The sequence below is a fragment of the Vipera berus genome (genome assembly GCF_964194415.1).
Source record: "Vipera berus genome assembly, chromosome: 2".
Classification (NCBI taxonomy): Eukaryota; Metazoa; Chordata; class Lepidosauria; order Squamata; family Viperidae; genus Vipera; species Vipera berus.
In genome coordinates this window covers 177,594,761-177,610,920 of record NC_138203.1, presented here as the reverse complement: position 1 = coordinate 177,610,920, position 16,160 = coordinate 177,594,761, and the positions used below count along the sequence as shown (strand labels likewise).

At 38.9% G+C, this 16,160-nt stretch overlaps 1 protein-coding gene across 1 annotated transcript in view; it reads right to left on the bottom strand.

Annotated features, from left to right (window-relative positions):
- The window catches only part of ARHGAP44 (Rho GTPase activating protein 44), a gene marked incomplete at its 5' end in the record, with an annotated part of 110,514 nt that overhangs the window by 21,649 nt on the left and 72,705 nt on the right, over positions 1-16,160 (bottom strand). The window contains 13 exons of the mRNA XM_081321247.1: positions 327-418; positions 756-869; positions 6,708-6,794; positions 7,114-7,195; positions 8,310-8,421; positions 8,652-8,779; positions 9,758-9,839; positions 9,973-10,041; positions 10,722-10,839; positions 12,242-12,318; positions 13,476-13,587; positions 14,362-14,438; positions 14,707-14,811. Coding sequence (XP_081177373.1) covers positions 327-418; positions 756-869; positions 6,708-6,794; positions 7,114-7,195; positions 8,310-8,421; positions 8,652-8,779; positions 9,758-9,839; positions 9,973-10,041; positions 10,722-10,839; positions 12,242-12,318; positions 13,476-13,587; positions 14,362-14,438; positions 14,707-14,811 — 1,255 coding nt within the window. The remainder of the gene's footprint in view (positions 1-326; positions 419-755; positions 870-6,707; positions 6,795-7,113; positions 7,196-8,309; positions 8,422-8,651; positions 8,780-9,757; positions 9,840-9,972; positions 10,042-10,721; positions 10,840-12,241; positions 12,319-13,475; positions 13,588-14,361; positions 14,439-14,706; positions 14,812-16,160) is intronic.

Genomic DNA, 16,160 nt, shown 5'->3' with positions numbered 1-16,160 from the left:
ATCTTCATCCACGCTGTCAGGCTCACACAGCTGGGTCTGCGTCGTGACCAGGTGGGAGGGGCCTGGCTGAGTGCTCTGCGGAGCCTCAAGGCCATCATCAGCAAGCTCTCCAACACCCTCAGCAAGCTCTCCAACACCCCCCTCCTCCTCCTCTGAATCGTCCGACCCAACTGCCGAACCCACAGGCTGACCCTGAATCACAACAGGTAGTAAGTGAGAAAGAACTGCACAAGCAACAGAACTAATACCTAACTCTCACTACTAGCTCTGGTGTGGTTTGACCCAGAGGCATCCAAAAAGAGTAGATGGGAAGAAAAGTGTCCTACCTCCAGGAAAGAACCAATCAGCGTGCTGGATAAGGGGTTCAATAATTGCAACTATCTGTAGAGAGACTGTTGCCATCATCTCTGTGATGTTTCTGAAATGAATGAAGAGGTCCACAAAGACAAAGTCACGAGAATAGTGATTCTTCTGAGCACCTGGAAAAAACCTGAAGATCTCCTGCTTCTAATTTCAAATTAGCCTGCTTTGTGTCCTGCTTCTACAGCACTCCTTGCCTTGTGCCATGTCCCATTCTCTAAAAAAACATTTTTAGGCGTAGGAAACCATTAAGACGCAGTCATCCGATCAGAGTGTTCCTATTAAAATCAATATCGGCAAAGGATAGCAAATAAAATATTGTCCCAGAGCTCACATGCCTAGGTTACAACACGTAGCAATTTAACACAGCAAAGCCTTTGGTTTCAACCTCTTACCCTTCTGCCTGAGGCCAGAGGAGATTTGGCCCCAGCACAATGGCTATGTTGCTTGGTGTCATTTTGTTTGCATCTTGGTACTCAGTTAAGTTTGCAAGGAATTTGATCAGGTACCTGCAGCGAGATGAAATCAAGTTAAAATTGAAGTGAGAAAACCGTATAGGTGCTGGGGTACAAACCATGAGCTCAGTCTGGTTAACTTTATTTGCTAAAATGCCACCAACCAAATGCTTTAGCATGAGATTACACAAAATAAAAAGTAGTAGATAACTCATAATGTCTCATTCACTTTCAAAAAAGGGGCCAAGATATTCCTCTATATTGCAACACCTGCTTCTGCAAGATGAGCAACTGACACCCTCCTGAACTGAGAACCATTTAAAAGCTGAAATGATGGAAGTCTGACACGGGTCTGGACCTGCCATCCTTAGGAAAAGTGAAATTCCTAGAAATTTATCCATAAGTAATATCCGAAGTAGCCCATTTGGATTTAAAGTAACATTGATCCAAACTGTTAGTATTCTAGACTAGGTCCGAATTTCAGCACTTGGCAATTACCTCAGACAGGCACTTGGGAGCAACCATTACGGCTCTAAGGAAAGCTAACAGAATTTGTTCCTTAGTTGTAAAATGTAAAGGTGGACCAAATAGGGGCATTCCCCTGGGTTTTCAAAGCAGCATGGATAATTTGAGCTTTATTTTTCTATTGCTTTGGAAAACAACCCCCAGAACTAATATTGATTAATTTGTTGGATTGTATACTTATTAAGTATCCATTTGTGTCTTCATTTATTGTGGGAAAACATTTTAATGTTCCACCCCACTCAATTTATGGTCACTTTTGCAAAAGGATGTCGAAGTTTTCAATTACTGCTGCATCACCCACATAATTGAATTTTTCTTTCTGCTAATTTTAGGGCATGGATGTTGAAGGAGCGGATAGAATTTACTGGAGCGTAACCCCATCTTCTCACATTGCTTATGTATTAAAAGGAGGAGGCATCTGTCAAGTTACTCAAAACTGCCCTTGTGTGCTCCTTGAGACTGAGTCAAATGCTGTCTGAAAATAAACAAACATTGCTTATAACTTTGAATGTGATTATTGGATGTACTTTTCAGCAAGGTATAATCCCAGGCAGTGATCAAATTGTTGATCTATCCACCTGGAAGCCTGGTTGTTTGGGATCAATAATGTCCTTTTCAGTAACTCACAATTACACATATAGGTATCATATCAGTTTACCACCTTCAGAGTGTTTCTTATTGTAGTGGGATTAAATACAAATGTCTCTACAAATGTCTTCAAATTGCAGCAGAACAAATTGGTTGCTGACCATTGATCTACAAGGAGGAAATAAATACTTCTATTATCCTTCTATTTTGTGTCTTCTTGGGGAAAAAAAGAGAACTCAAATCAAAAGGTGGCCCAGATACAAACTGCTGACCTAATTCAGATGGCTCTTATGTTTATCCCTGCATTTGGATAAAAAGCTTAACATTTCCTGATAGTGTGCAAGTTGTTCCCACACCAGTTAAATAGCCCTACCTGAGGGCTAATTAATTAAAATGAGGATCTAGATGGTATCTCAAGGGAAGGATCATGCTAATAAGTGAAGAATGGATTGTGTTTCTACTAGGAGTGTATTATTTTGAGACGCTAGCTAGAGCAATCTTGTAAATTGAAGTTTACCTTTCCTCCTTAGTGCTGGGACTAGGGCTTTCTTGAAGGGTAGGCCATGAAGACAATTCTTTCTCCAGGGACTCCATGGTTATGGCCTCTGGCGGCAGGGTGAATTCTCCTAAAACTAGGTTAATACTAGAGCACCTCCTGCTATTGAGTGGGAGCATCTCACACATTAAAAATATTCTTGATGGTGACTCAGGTACAGAGACTGGCTCATTTAGCCCAGGGAAAATATCCCCCTCATATAGAAGTAAAATGATGTTTAATGAATTAGCAGCTGAAAATGCTGTTTGTAACCTTGCTGTAATGTCCTCAAGATCTGCTACTATATGTCCCTGCTCTTCCTAGAAAAGCAATTTGGGGTATTGGAGGGGCTCAGTTTTGTTCTTGCAGTCTTGAGGAGTCATCTGAAGGTTTGTTATGTAGGGCAGTGTTACCATACGAGGGCCTTATCTTTCTCTCTGTTTTCTGGTTGGCATTCTTCCCAAAGCTTAGCAGAGGATAGGCGCAACTATCTTGAAATACTCTTGTGGCAACTTACCAAAGTTCTCGCTAAACTTTAAAAACATTCACGATAGCCTATTTTGTGTTTCATTGATTATTAATGTGAATCATGGCAACACACAGCATTATTATTTTTAACTGTTTTTTAAACTGTTTTAACTGTTTCACCTTCACGTATGTTTCACTTTGTCCTTTGGTGCTAAAGTCTGTATTCTGCCTCTTTGCTGTATAGAGAGGAGATGTAGTACAGATAGTCCTTGCTTAGTGACCATACTTATGACTCGGTTCCAGAATTCCAACAGTAGCACTTCCCCGTGGTCACATGACCGCATTTTGGGTGATTGGCAATTGTCTCTTTATGACTGGCTGCAGCACAATGTGACTTATGGTGCCTTTTTTTTTGCCGGAGAAACTGGCTTTTTTGCCCTATTTCTGGTAAAAAGTGCCCATAGGAATGCACTGACTTGCTTAACAATTGTGATATTCACTTAACAACTGCCGCAGAAAAGTTCATAAAATTGGGTTGGTCATGAGGGTAACTCGGTTTACAACCATTGTGACTTAGGACAGGAATTCCAGGCTTTGTTGCCGTGAGGCGAGGACTACCTGTCCTGTTATCTATCTGCTGTATATCTTTTGTTACACAATCCATGTTAGCTGTTTTGACAGCTGCTACAGAGTTTGAAGTTTTCTTTTTTTCTATCAAAGATTTTAATTCATCTAACTTTCTCTTGGCATCAGATGGCAGTTTGAAAATAGATATAATTGTGTGGGCAATAAGCAAACAGTTGTTTGAAACCAGGGACAAATTTGTACTACTTCCTAGCAAGTTGTTGGCTGCGTCAGTTATTTCACACTCAGATCCAGATTCTTCTCCTTCACTTCTCTCTACCATTGTTACATCACTGGATGTAATGGGTTGAGAGAATAATGTTGGGAGATAGGAGGAACAGCCGTACCCTAAGAGTCATCTGATATGAGCAGGGCTTTTTTTTTGTCACAGAATGCCCAGAACGGAGTTCCGGCACCTTTTTTGGATGGAACCTTGTAGGGTAGGCAAGGCGGGTTGTATGACGTGTGAGTTCCGGCACTTTTTTTTTTTTTTACAAAAAAAGCACTGGATATGAGAGAGTTCAAAGAAGGAACGGAGGTGGTAAAAGCAGAAGGGAGCCTCCCTAGTTATTTGGAAAGTAAAGGCAAGGGAGAGGGAAAGTGCTTTTAGAGTTACAAGATGCAGTTTATGTAACTTTACAGTAAAGGCAGTCATAGTATTCATGATTTGGGTGTCCTGTCTGGACTATCTTGAAGGGCTGAGACTGGGTGATAGTAATTTACCAGCTTCTCAATCTATTAAGATATAACTTTTATTAACTATGAGTACAAGGGGCAAAGGGGATTTGGTTGTCCTCCATATGCAAAAATTCAGCGGCTTGTGAGTTGTTTTCTCAAGTGTTATATTTCTCCTGCAACTTCTATACTTGGCCTTTGTAATATTGTTGTTCTTATGCTTGTCAATTACTTTGTTCCTGATTTTGCTTCTTATATCATTTAGACTCAATATTGAGTTTTGAAGTTTAGGTACTTCCAATCCACAGTATGTTAACTGAGTAAATAAAATGAAGATGAAAAAAATAAAACAAATATTAAACTAAATTGAATCCATAACAGATTATGTCAGTTATTGGAAATTGGGAAAGTCATGAAGAGCTCACCTAGTATTCTGCTTAATAAAATATTCGTCTTCTGTTTGAAGAAAAAAATGAATGACGCTTCTTATCCTCTGGGTACCATGATAGAAATAGGGATACCTTCTTCCACAAATAAAAGCTAGTATTGGAATTGATGAAATGGATGAAATAATAGCAACTTGGTATACTGGTCCACTACCTTTTGGGGGAAAAAATGGTTGAACCTCAAAATCAAGAGAATGTGCAGCCTAACCATTCACTGTACAATTGGGAGGCATTTTGAAGGAGAGCTAGAGAAATGGTCTCCAACCTGAGTAATGTTGAAGGAGATTTTAAACTGAAAATGTATAATGATTAAATTCAGAGAGACAAACACAATGGGATGATTGAAGTGGATCTCAAGGTTTAATGATATTGGGCAAAATCTGAGTCCTCCAGAAAATCTGGATCTATTTGATTAAGAGAACAAAGGCTATATTAGGCTGGAAATGTGCTTCAAAGAAGCATTTTGGAAGAGTGAAAAGTCTTAAGGATGTTTGCAAATGATGTCTGTTACATGATTACTCAAATACATGATTGGTTGGCGAATGTGAGAAGAGGATGGAATAGAAAACCAATACATGTAATTGTCCTTGACTATATCTTGAATCGTTCATGGGAGACTTCCTCAATTGACCAATGTGCTGAACATCCTGGTGGCCTTAGACAATTCAACTGAATCCATTGTCCATTCAATCAACTAATCACTTGGTGTGGTGAAAAACAAACAACTTGTAATACTTTTGGAGTTTGTTGATCTTAATGTGGCTCATAAAAAAAAAGAATTGTGTGTGTCCATTTAGTGAAAACACTGTGTTGCTTACAAGTGTCTAGTGAATAACTTTAGAAGGTCAAAAAATACACTTAATGCATGCCTAGGAATGAAAGTTTGCTGGCATTTGCAGAACAGTCTCTTATAGCCATATGGCCGAACATCTGCAGAGCAAGAATGAGGTGTCCTGATGAACAGCTCTAAAGAACTGTGAAGAAGAGTTGAGATGATTAAAGAAACTAAGAAAAAAGAACACCGATAAAACAGAAGGATGATCAGTTCCAGGCTGGATGTGCTAATTGTGTGATAGCTGAAAACAAGACTGACGGATTCAGTGGAAGACACATGTGAGCAATAGGGCTCCTACCAAACCATTCTGCAAAATCTACAAGATTCAAAATGGGATTTGGCATAGGCATATAACCCTGGGTGTGAATCATAGATCACAATGAAGAAATCTAACAATGACAAATCAATACATCTACTTGTGGGTGCCAGTTGACATATATATATATAATTTAGTACAAGGAATGATATGTTGTGCACCTTTAGTATTTGTGTACGATCCAAAAAGAATGCATTGACCATAATTTTTGCCGCTTTCATGATGGCATTCCTCGTGGAACACCTTGCCTTTCAAAAGGCTGTTAAAGTCATCTTGTTTCACCAAGCTTTTGGTAGGACCTGGGCTGCCACTAGAACTTTTCTTAGAATCCACTCTATGGTATTTGTTTAGTTTTTATGATTTCGTATTATGAAGTGCTGAGCCCTTAAAAGTAGAAATAAATGTTAACCAAGCTGTTAAATCACAAGGCCTGTAAAACAAATGAATAAAGGGGCTTTAGTGAAAAGAATACAGAAAAGAGACTTGAGACACAGCAACTTTCACAACCATTGCCAGTTTCTTTCTGAGAAGTTGAATAGGTTAAACAGTTTAGTAGATATATTTGTATATTCTTGTATATTGGTTTTTGAGCAATGTTTGATTTCTTTTCTGGTCTGGAAAAAGTAATTCTGCTAAGATGTTAGTAAAATGGGAAGTGTGTAGAAAGAAAGAATGAATGAATGAATGAATGAATGAATAGGGATAGCAGATATAATAAAGTTTTGCAAACTTCTGGATTGGCTATGTTGACCTCCTCAGTGTTCTTTCTTCTTTGACTCTAGTAAAGTATCATACTGTAAAGGGATTGTCTTTTGGGGTAGAATATTTGCCTCCATGACTAGTACAATCAACACATAACCATATTCTTCAGCTTGTATACACCTGCCTTAGATTATTGTAGCTGGCCTTAGGCAATTTCTCAAGGGCATTCCATAGTGCTTGCAACCTCTTGTCTTGGTCCTGAATGCTAAAAGAAAGAATAACTGAGATTAATTCAATAGCAAGCTAGTTGAGAGGGTAGCAGATAAATCTAATAAATAAATAAAATTGCAAAATAAATAGTAAAATAACAAACAAAATACATCAGGGTTGTTCTGATAGAATAAAAAAAGTAGAATTTCAGGCTGTTTCCCCGGCACCTGTCTTTCACAAAGTTCAATAGAGTTTATTCCCAAAGAAACCTCTGCAGGGTTGCCATTTTATTTATATTCTAATTTGACAGCAGGAGGCAAAACTTTGGAACACAGAGAAACCTGGCTTTATGAAAAATTGTTTCAGGAACTCACTTAGAGGCTTGAATCCATTCTTCATAAAGTTCAAAGGTCATGAGTGGTTCTGGCAACTCTCGAAGATAGGACTTCAGTGCCCCTGTAGAAGATACACAAAAACACAGAAAGAACTTTTTCTTGTTTCAAATGCCTATCTTTTTCTTATCCTTCCTTTGGCCTTGTGCAATATTAGCAGACAAGAGTAAAATTTTATAAATCGCTCAGAGATCGATGTACTATGGAGTGGTATATAAGTCTAAGTGCTATTGCTATTGCTATTAATAGGCTTAAGAGCATACCATTAAATAAATAGAATTCAAAAGAGGGAAAATGTTTTAAGGTCTTCAAATCATTCACATCATATTCAATAGAAATATGTTTTTGGATGGATTATGAGAATAGACACAAGTAATCATCGACTTTGGTAGAGGACAGGAAGGCCTGGAGGAACGTTGTTCATGGGGTCGCAATGGGTCGGACACGAGTTCGCAACTAACAACAACAAATCATCGACTTACAACCATTTGTTTAGTGACCATTACAATGCCACCGAAAAAGTGACTTACAACCAGTTCTTGCACTTACAACCATTGCACCATTCCCAGTCACATGATCAAAGTTTGGGTGCTTGACAGCCAGCATGAATTTACAATGGTTGCAGCATGTGATTCCATTTGTGATCTTCCCGGCCGGCTTCTGACAAGCAAAGTTAATGGGGAAGTTGGATTCGTTTGACTGGATGTTTTACTTAATCATGCAGTGTTTCGCTTAACAACCATGCCAAAATACAGTAGGTTGTAAAATCAGCCAAAATCAGTCACCTACCAACCAACTTGTTTAGCAACCAACATTTTGATCTCAATTGTGGTTGTTAAGTTGAGGACCACTGTAATATTCTGCTCTAATATTATAACTAGCAAATGTTGACATACCCCACAAGAATGCAGGTATATAAAAAATAAGGAGTTTATTCTGTAACAATGGAATGTATCAGTAGATAGGGGAGTGCAACAGCTACCATAAAGTAGTTCAAAATCTATCTTTGAATTGTTGAAATTAGCATACATTGAGCAAGTCAGCCACTTCTCCATATCATAATCTGGCCATCAGTATTTGTCCTTGGTCTGTATTTCCCACTGGAAGTGCCATCTATGGTCCAAATTCTTGTCGTTCATTATGAAGACCATCTGATAGGCTAAAAAGTGATACCCTACCTGCAATAGCATGGGGGTCTGCTGAATATTCCTGAACATCCACAACACAGCAGTCTAACGCTGCCTTAAGCTTCTTTAATTTGGAAGCAGAGGGGGCCACTCGGAACAGACCCTGCAAACCAAAGAGAAGCAAAGTAAAATCTGATGAGGTGCCATGACATACACTTGGGGCCATATAGTACGGGTTCTCTGAAAACAAGAGAATGAATGCTTTCTCTAACCCCTACTCAGATGTTTTGTTTGTTTATGCAACTGATCTGTCACTCAAAGCCCAGTGGATTCTAGGAATCTCTAGCTATAAAATTGAACCTCAAAAAAGGCAAGCAAGCAATCTGTACAGACCTCCTCCTGCATGCCACACTCAAGAAGCATAGTGACACAGGCCTCAATAGGGAAGGCAATCTCCCGGCCACTGACAGCGAGATGTTCCTCTAAGGGCTTCCCAAAGGAGGGCTTTTCAATCCAAGCTTCTGTAGAAGGCAGTTCAAAAAAAAAAAGATATAATCAAAACAGAACAGGTTCGCTACACTTGAGCTACTCAACGCCACTCTTCCTTCCTCTGTAGCTCCTAACAACTGCATACAGAACGATGACAAAATCCGTCACTCTTCTTTGTGTTTCATTTATGTGGCAGACAAAGAGGAAGTGGAATTTTTCTGCAGTTATTTTTTGCTCTTCTCCTAGATTCAGGCTCCTCAGAATTCATTTATATATTTATACATATTTACATTGTGGAGTCTCTGATGCTATCTGAGCTTGGTTGTTTTCTTGCAGATATTTCATTACCAAACTAAGTAAAATCATCAGGGCTAGAAGGGTTTGCTTTCATTTTAAATACTAGTGGTTTGCCCTGTCATTTATAGCCCTTGTAGCATCCTTGTGTCACATGATTGCAATTTGGGCACTTCACGACCAGTGGATGTTTACATATCCCAATGTCACATGATTGGTAGTTTTGGACAAACAAGTCAATAGAAAAGCTGGCAGTCAAATCACAGATTGTGGTTATGTGATGTCTTGCTTAATAACCAATGGTAACTCGCTTAACAATCACAGCAAAGGTGTGACTGACAGTCTGTCACGGTCATGTGATGTCTCCCTTAATGTCTGTGTTGCTTAGTGGTCCATGGTCGTTAGACTTAAGACTATCTGTAGATCCCACTGAGTCCTTGCATTTTAGAATAAGGTGGTGGTAATCAGTCTCAAGTGGTAATATATCATTTTGGGGTATTCTGACAGCATGGTGTTATTAACTGGATGTGATTATTATTCACTATCTAGTTTGGTAAATAAGCCAACAATAGCAGAGTGGAAGTTTATGGATTTTATACTTAACAGAGAACTGAATCATCCTGAGAAAAAAGACAGGCGTCACGTTGCCTGAACAAATAATCCACAATGTGTCTCGTATACAGCGGCAGCGGTAACCTGAGAAGCACCATACTTACCCTGCTGTGCTTTGATTTGAGGCAACACATTCTGCAAAAGTGCTAATGACTTTCTGTGGTACTCTGCTTGCACTTCTATTAACTGGGAGAAAAAATAAAATGGGATGTAGGCTGTAAGAATACACCATCTTGAAGGCACCACAGAATTACAAAGAGGAGGGGAAGGAAGCCAAAGAGGGACAAAGATGCTAAAAGCCAGGCTTTCGGGTACTTACAGTTTGAAAATAGTTTGCATAGTCTATTTCTTTGGCCACAAAATTGTACATGTCAGCTGAGAGCTGATCCTGCAGAAAGCACAAAAAAAGAAAAAGAAAAGAAAAGCACTGATTCTAACTCAAACTCACAACCACACCTGAAGTGTTGCTAGATGCTTCATTTTTTTTCAGAAAGTTTAAAATATGTCCCAAGAAGCAGAGGAATGCTTAAAGGTAAAGGTAAAGGTTCCCCCGCACATGCATGCTAGTCGTTTCCAACTCTAGGGGCCAGTGCTCATCTCCGTTTCAAAGCTGAACAGGCAGCGCTTGTCCGAGGACGTCTCCGTGGTCATGTGGCCGGTATGACTAGACGCCAAAGGCGCACGGAATGCTGTTACCTTCCCACCGGAGTGGTCCCTATTTTTCTACTTGCATTTTTTTTACGTGCTTTCGAACTGCTAGGTTGGCAGAAGCTGGGACGAGTAACAGGCGCTCACTCTGTTACCCGGCACTCGGGATTCGACCCGCCAAACTGCCGACCTTCTGATCGACAAGCTCAGCGTCCTAACCCACTGATATTCCTTTTAATAATCTCTTTGAGACAAATCAGCAAATATACAAAAATACCATTTCCCGATTTGATGATGTGCCATCCCAAATACCAGATTTACACATATAACAAAAATGAATTTGCAGCTACTTTCTGGCCACCCCCTGGAAATCAATTGGCTAGAATGAGAAAAAAGAGGAGAAGAGGAGAGGGGAGATACCCTGCAAATCTCCACTCTGTTTGCTGCCTCCTCCATCTCTTCCCTGAGAGCGTCCGCTTTGGCACCCGAAGGCTGCAAGTTGCTTGACAAACCTGAAGACTTGGCTGACTGTTGCCATCTGTAGGAGAGAGAAGAACAAAGATACAGGCTGTTCAGTGGGACACAGGACCTATCTTAGTACTGTTCCTTCCTGTCTTGCCAGAACAATATACCATCATGTCACATGGAAGGGAGCACACTCCCTCTCATTTTAAGAGCGAAGGCACTTTTGTTAGCATGAACTGATGCCAACATTTTCAAGTGCTTATCTCTCAGAGGTTGTTTCCCCCCCCTCCACAGAAATGTCAGCTCAGTGCCTCGGTGACTTCAAATTTCTCAATTTTTGAAGGCAATATCAAAGCTCCTTCAGAAGAAGGCAAAAATAGCTGATTTTTGAGGAAAACCAAGAAAGAAAAAGCAGCGTGTATTTCTTCAGGCACACAGTCACTATCTAGCTTGACTAAGGGCACAGTAACACTAGAAGGATTTTGTTTTATTATTTCCATCGATGAACATCTCAGCCATGGATTCTACAACTAGAAGGTGTGAAAGAGAGCAATGCTTTTGGCCTAATCAGAGCAAGCATTCTGACTAATAAAGTACAATGAAGCAATCATATCTATGTCAGTGCAAATCTGAATATTAATTTTTCCCTGAATAGGAAAGACTGAAAATCTATGACAGAGTATTGCAAGGAAAATGAAAATCCTCCTGTTCTCTTTTCTTTGGAACTTTGAAAACAATCTCTTTGGATTAGAATAGCATAGATGATGGAATTCTATAGATCACTATTTAGTTGATCCAGATGGTGATTAGAAAATTCCACTGTCTTTGCTGTTCTAAGAATAGGGATTGATTACTGGAGATCACTTAGTGACTTTAGCTCTCTAGGTGGAAAGAGATGCCTTATTCAAGTTACCTTCATCCCACCCATGGAGAGCCCATATTGCTCCACTTGGATGTTCTGGAAACCCCTGAAAGCCTGATTATTTTCCCAAGCTTTGGGTAGGATAGTAATAAAACCCTGTAACATTCTGTTTTGTTTTATTCTTTTTCTGGATGCATATTTCTTTGTTCTTTCATTGTATTGTTCCAGGTTTTTTATAATTTAAAAAAATTCTGTGTGAGTTGGATGTTTTTTTAATCTATGCAAATAATTAAATCTTTGAGGAAGCTTTCCCCCCATTTTTTAAAATTTATAAGGCCAGCACTAACAGATTTTCCCCTGTGCCACAATGGCCACTGCTGACACAAACTGAAGGCTAATGGAGAGAGCACACATTTGTACAATCCTGATGTATAAATGACAGGAGACAGGTCAGTCTAGCATAAAACTCCATCTGGGATGGATTTTCTTTTTCCATACTGAAAGCCGCCCTAAGGAAACCTGTTCTAAAAACTAGTCCAGCAATAAAAACAGACACATGAAGCAAACAAAGACTTGGCATTGCAAAGGCAACTGAGAAAAAATTGTGTCTTACCTTGTCCTGGATGAATCCATGTCCAGGACTAATTTTGCTAAGTGCTTCCTCTGTTTTTGAATATTTGGGATTTCTACCTGAAGTATTTTTTTAATTGAAAAAAGAGAAGGTTATATAGGGAATATATATATATATATATATATATATATATATATATATATATATATATATATATATATATATATATATATATATATATATATATATATATATATATATATATATATATATATATATATATATATATATATATATATATATATATATATATATATATATATATATATATATTAAGATTGCATTGCAAATTCTATGTACTGAGCTTATATGACATTATAGTAAATTCGCAGGCCTAGCATTACAGCCAATCCCAGAACCATGGACAGCTCCTATCCCATAAGAATACTCACATGGCCAGCAAGAGAACTTGCCACCATTGCCTTCAGAATAGCCACTGGTGTTTAAGGAACAGAGCTGGAAAGAAAAGAAGCCTCCACCTAGAACAGCTTTACAACCTGGTATTTTCCACATGTGTGGCATTTTGATCATCACAAAGCACAGCCAGGTGGCCATGTACTCTGAAAAGTCTCAGAACCCTTTGGCCCATAATATCATAAGAGCACAAGGAAAGATGGTGTGGGGGCACAGAAGAGAGAAAGCAGCTCTGCAATTACAGTCCCACGGTACCAGTCGCAGAGAAAAAAATTAATAGAATTTCACATGCATATGTATATATGAATGAAAGAAAGTTGGACTACAGGTAGTTCCCATGGTCACCTAATTACTGTTTGCAAGCTTCACAGCCAGCTTTTGACAGGCAAAGTAAATGGAGAAGCCAGCAGGAAGTCACAAGTTGCAGTTTAATGACCATCGGTGACTGAAACAGAATCATAGAACATATAAGTCTGGTGCAGGCACCTGATGTTTCACTTAATGACCATGTTGCTTAGCAATGGAGTTGCCTGTCTCAATTGCGGTTGTTAAGTGAAGACTACCAGTACTTGTTTATGTTGTCTGCAGGATAAACCTGGGAGCAATTAAACCAGACAGTATCTCCATAAATAAACTGAAAACAAACTCTGCTTAATTCCTCTGTGAAGTACCTTGCAGATGATATAAACCCTAAACAGATGCTCACTGTTCTCAGATCTGCTAGAGATCCATTCACATTTATACCAAACCATGCCCTAAAGGACCTGGGACAGAGATTCACTTTGAAGTAAGCAACTCTTACCTCTGCCAACACAAACAGTGGCTCTATCACATCCCTTTCAACTTGCAACTCAAAGTGGATGAGCTCTTGCGCTAGCTTGTCCTCTGCTTCTCCACATAATTTCAGCATCTTCCTGCAAGGAGAACAGGCAGATTTCAAGGGAAAAAGCAAGCAATGGATTAAGAGAGCAGTTGATCCAAGAGATGTTCCTCAGAGGCAGGTCAGGTCAGATGTCTAACATTAATGTTTCTTAGAGTCACCTGAACCATGAGATGGGCAGCAAATAAATTTGATAAATAAAAAACAAACTAACAAATAAGGATTGTGCCATTTTTTTAGACTCAAGGTTGCAGAGCAAGGGGGCTTCTATGGCTTGTCACATTTGTGATTTTACTACACATTTTCCATTGAAAAGTCACTTTCAGTGATAAATAAATAATCAGTAAAAATCGTGGGTGGTAAGAAATGGTTACATGCTGTTCCAGCTTTATGCTCTGATTTATCCCTCGATTTATCTGACCTGAGGTTGCATGCTGGCGATCGATCATAATGGATTATAAAGTTCTAAGCTAAAGAGGTCTGTAGGAAAAAGTGGTGGCTTATTTACAATTAGTTGAAGCAATTCAAATGGGGGGAAGGGTAAAATATTTATTACACTGTATTTGTGGCTTTAATTTTTTCCCCTGTATGTGGTGATTTGCACTTGTGAGCTGCCTTCCCCTTTATGAGGAAAAGCTGGAAATCAGACCCATAAAATTAATCACTCCAACCTTACCACAAGCACTCAACGTATTTTCAAATGAGCCAATTCCCCAAATGGGGAAACTTTATTGTGACTGAAATGCCTTCCTTGCTTCTCCCCTCCCAAAGTGGTAGCTGTTCCACAGACACTGGCCTGGGAACTTACCCAAGCAGGCAGTCATCTCCTAGGATAGCAGAACCTTCCATCAAGCACTGAGCAAGTGACGTCAAAGGCAATTTCTTCTGCAACAAAAGCAACTGTTTTATGATTTTTTTTTAAAAAAAGAACCAATGACATCCCAGCCTTTTCATCTCTCATTCAGAAAACAACTCTGCTTCCACGTAACCAGTATTCTGAATCGTTCACTTCCCACCATATTCTTGTAGAATTCACATACACACGAAAGTGGAAAACCCCTTGAAGGGGTATTTGCATCTTAATTCCACGGCCTTCTCTTTTCAAAGTTAAAGAGCCCTATTCCCTGATACAGGGGATACCAGGATCTCTCACCGAGCGCTTATCAGAATCCGATCCCTGCTGCCCCTGAAGACATGCCGTCAGCTTCTTGTGCGTGCTGTGGGAGACCTGCTTCACCAGCTCCAACCGCTTCTCCACCTGTGGACGGACATCTTACATATTACCTCAGAAAAATGCATCCTCTTCTCCCAGCATGCAACTCTCCACAAAGCAAATCCTCTTCCTCAAGATAAACTGCTCCTCAAAGTAAATTCAGGCTATGCACGGCCAACCTGACAGACGTTTTCATAACTCAAGTTACAATTTGCTTTCTGAAACAGCCTCTTTTTAATAGCATGCTGAACTATGCAAAATGCGTGAACATATCACATTGCTCCTTAACACAAGTATATCTTTCATGCCTAGACCTAGTATTAGGCCATAATGTGGTTTGTGTGAGTGGGTACATCCGGACTTTAAAGAAGTTAAGTAGAATTAGTTGTTTGCTGATTACAACAGACAAGCAAAAGTAGGCATTTCTCAGCTTATTCTTTCTCAGTTGCTGTAACTGGGCCAACCCCCTAATTAGTCTATAGAAGTACAAGGGAAGATCAGGATTTTTAAAAGAAAAAATCCTCACAAGACTAGTATCACCAAACAAGCAGTGACTACCATGCTTATCTTCCATATTGATTTATTGATAAAACCAAGATTCATACATTAAAACAACTGTGATTTTGCATGAATCACAGACTTAGTATGAATAGCGCATTAGTTTTTTTCTATCCCAATAATATATAAACTATTGCACTTAGTAAACTAATTCAACAGGAAACAAGGAACCAATTATTTTAGCATTCATTTTAATTAAATGTCTTAAAATAGAAATTAAATCTTGTTAGGTTGAATAAATTTGTATTACATTTAACTACTTCTTCTTGTTTGTTTTGTCTTTTCCTGCCCCAATAATAGTTTCTCTCTCAATGAACAGAGTCACAGAAGGTAAGCTATAGAATGATTTATGAGTACTAAAGGGCAACAGATAAATCCTGGTGTGAAGTGAATCTCACTTGGGGTTAATGAAAGCTGTAATCAGGACTAGACTTTGGAAAACCAAGAATGTTAAGGTTATTTTTCATTTTACATTTTGTACTCAAACATAAATATCAGTACAACTGATGTACCTTTTGTCAAGCATGATGGAAAATCTAACATAAGTTTCATTCAAAGGGATGAAGCCACTTGATATATGTGAACTTCATATTTTCAGGTATCTTATTGAATTATATTTCTAAAATAAGAGTCAGTGCTTTGTATCTTGAGTAGACTGTGTGCTAAAAACAAATCAATCTAAAATCTAATTAGAGCAACAATGATTTTTCAGGTCCCTTGGTGAATTAGCTAAAAAAGTTTGGTTTGACAGAAATGACATACTATGACAGCTTTATTGTATTTTCTCTCATCAAATAACTATGGAGATGGAAGGAACTAAAATGGGCATTTGCTAA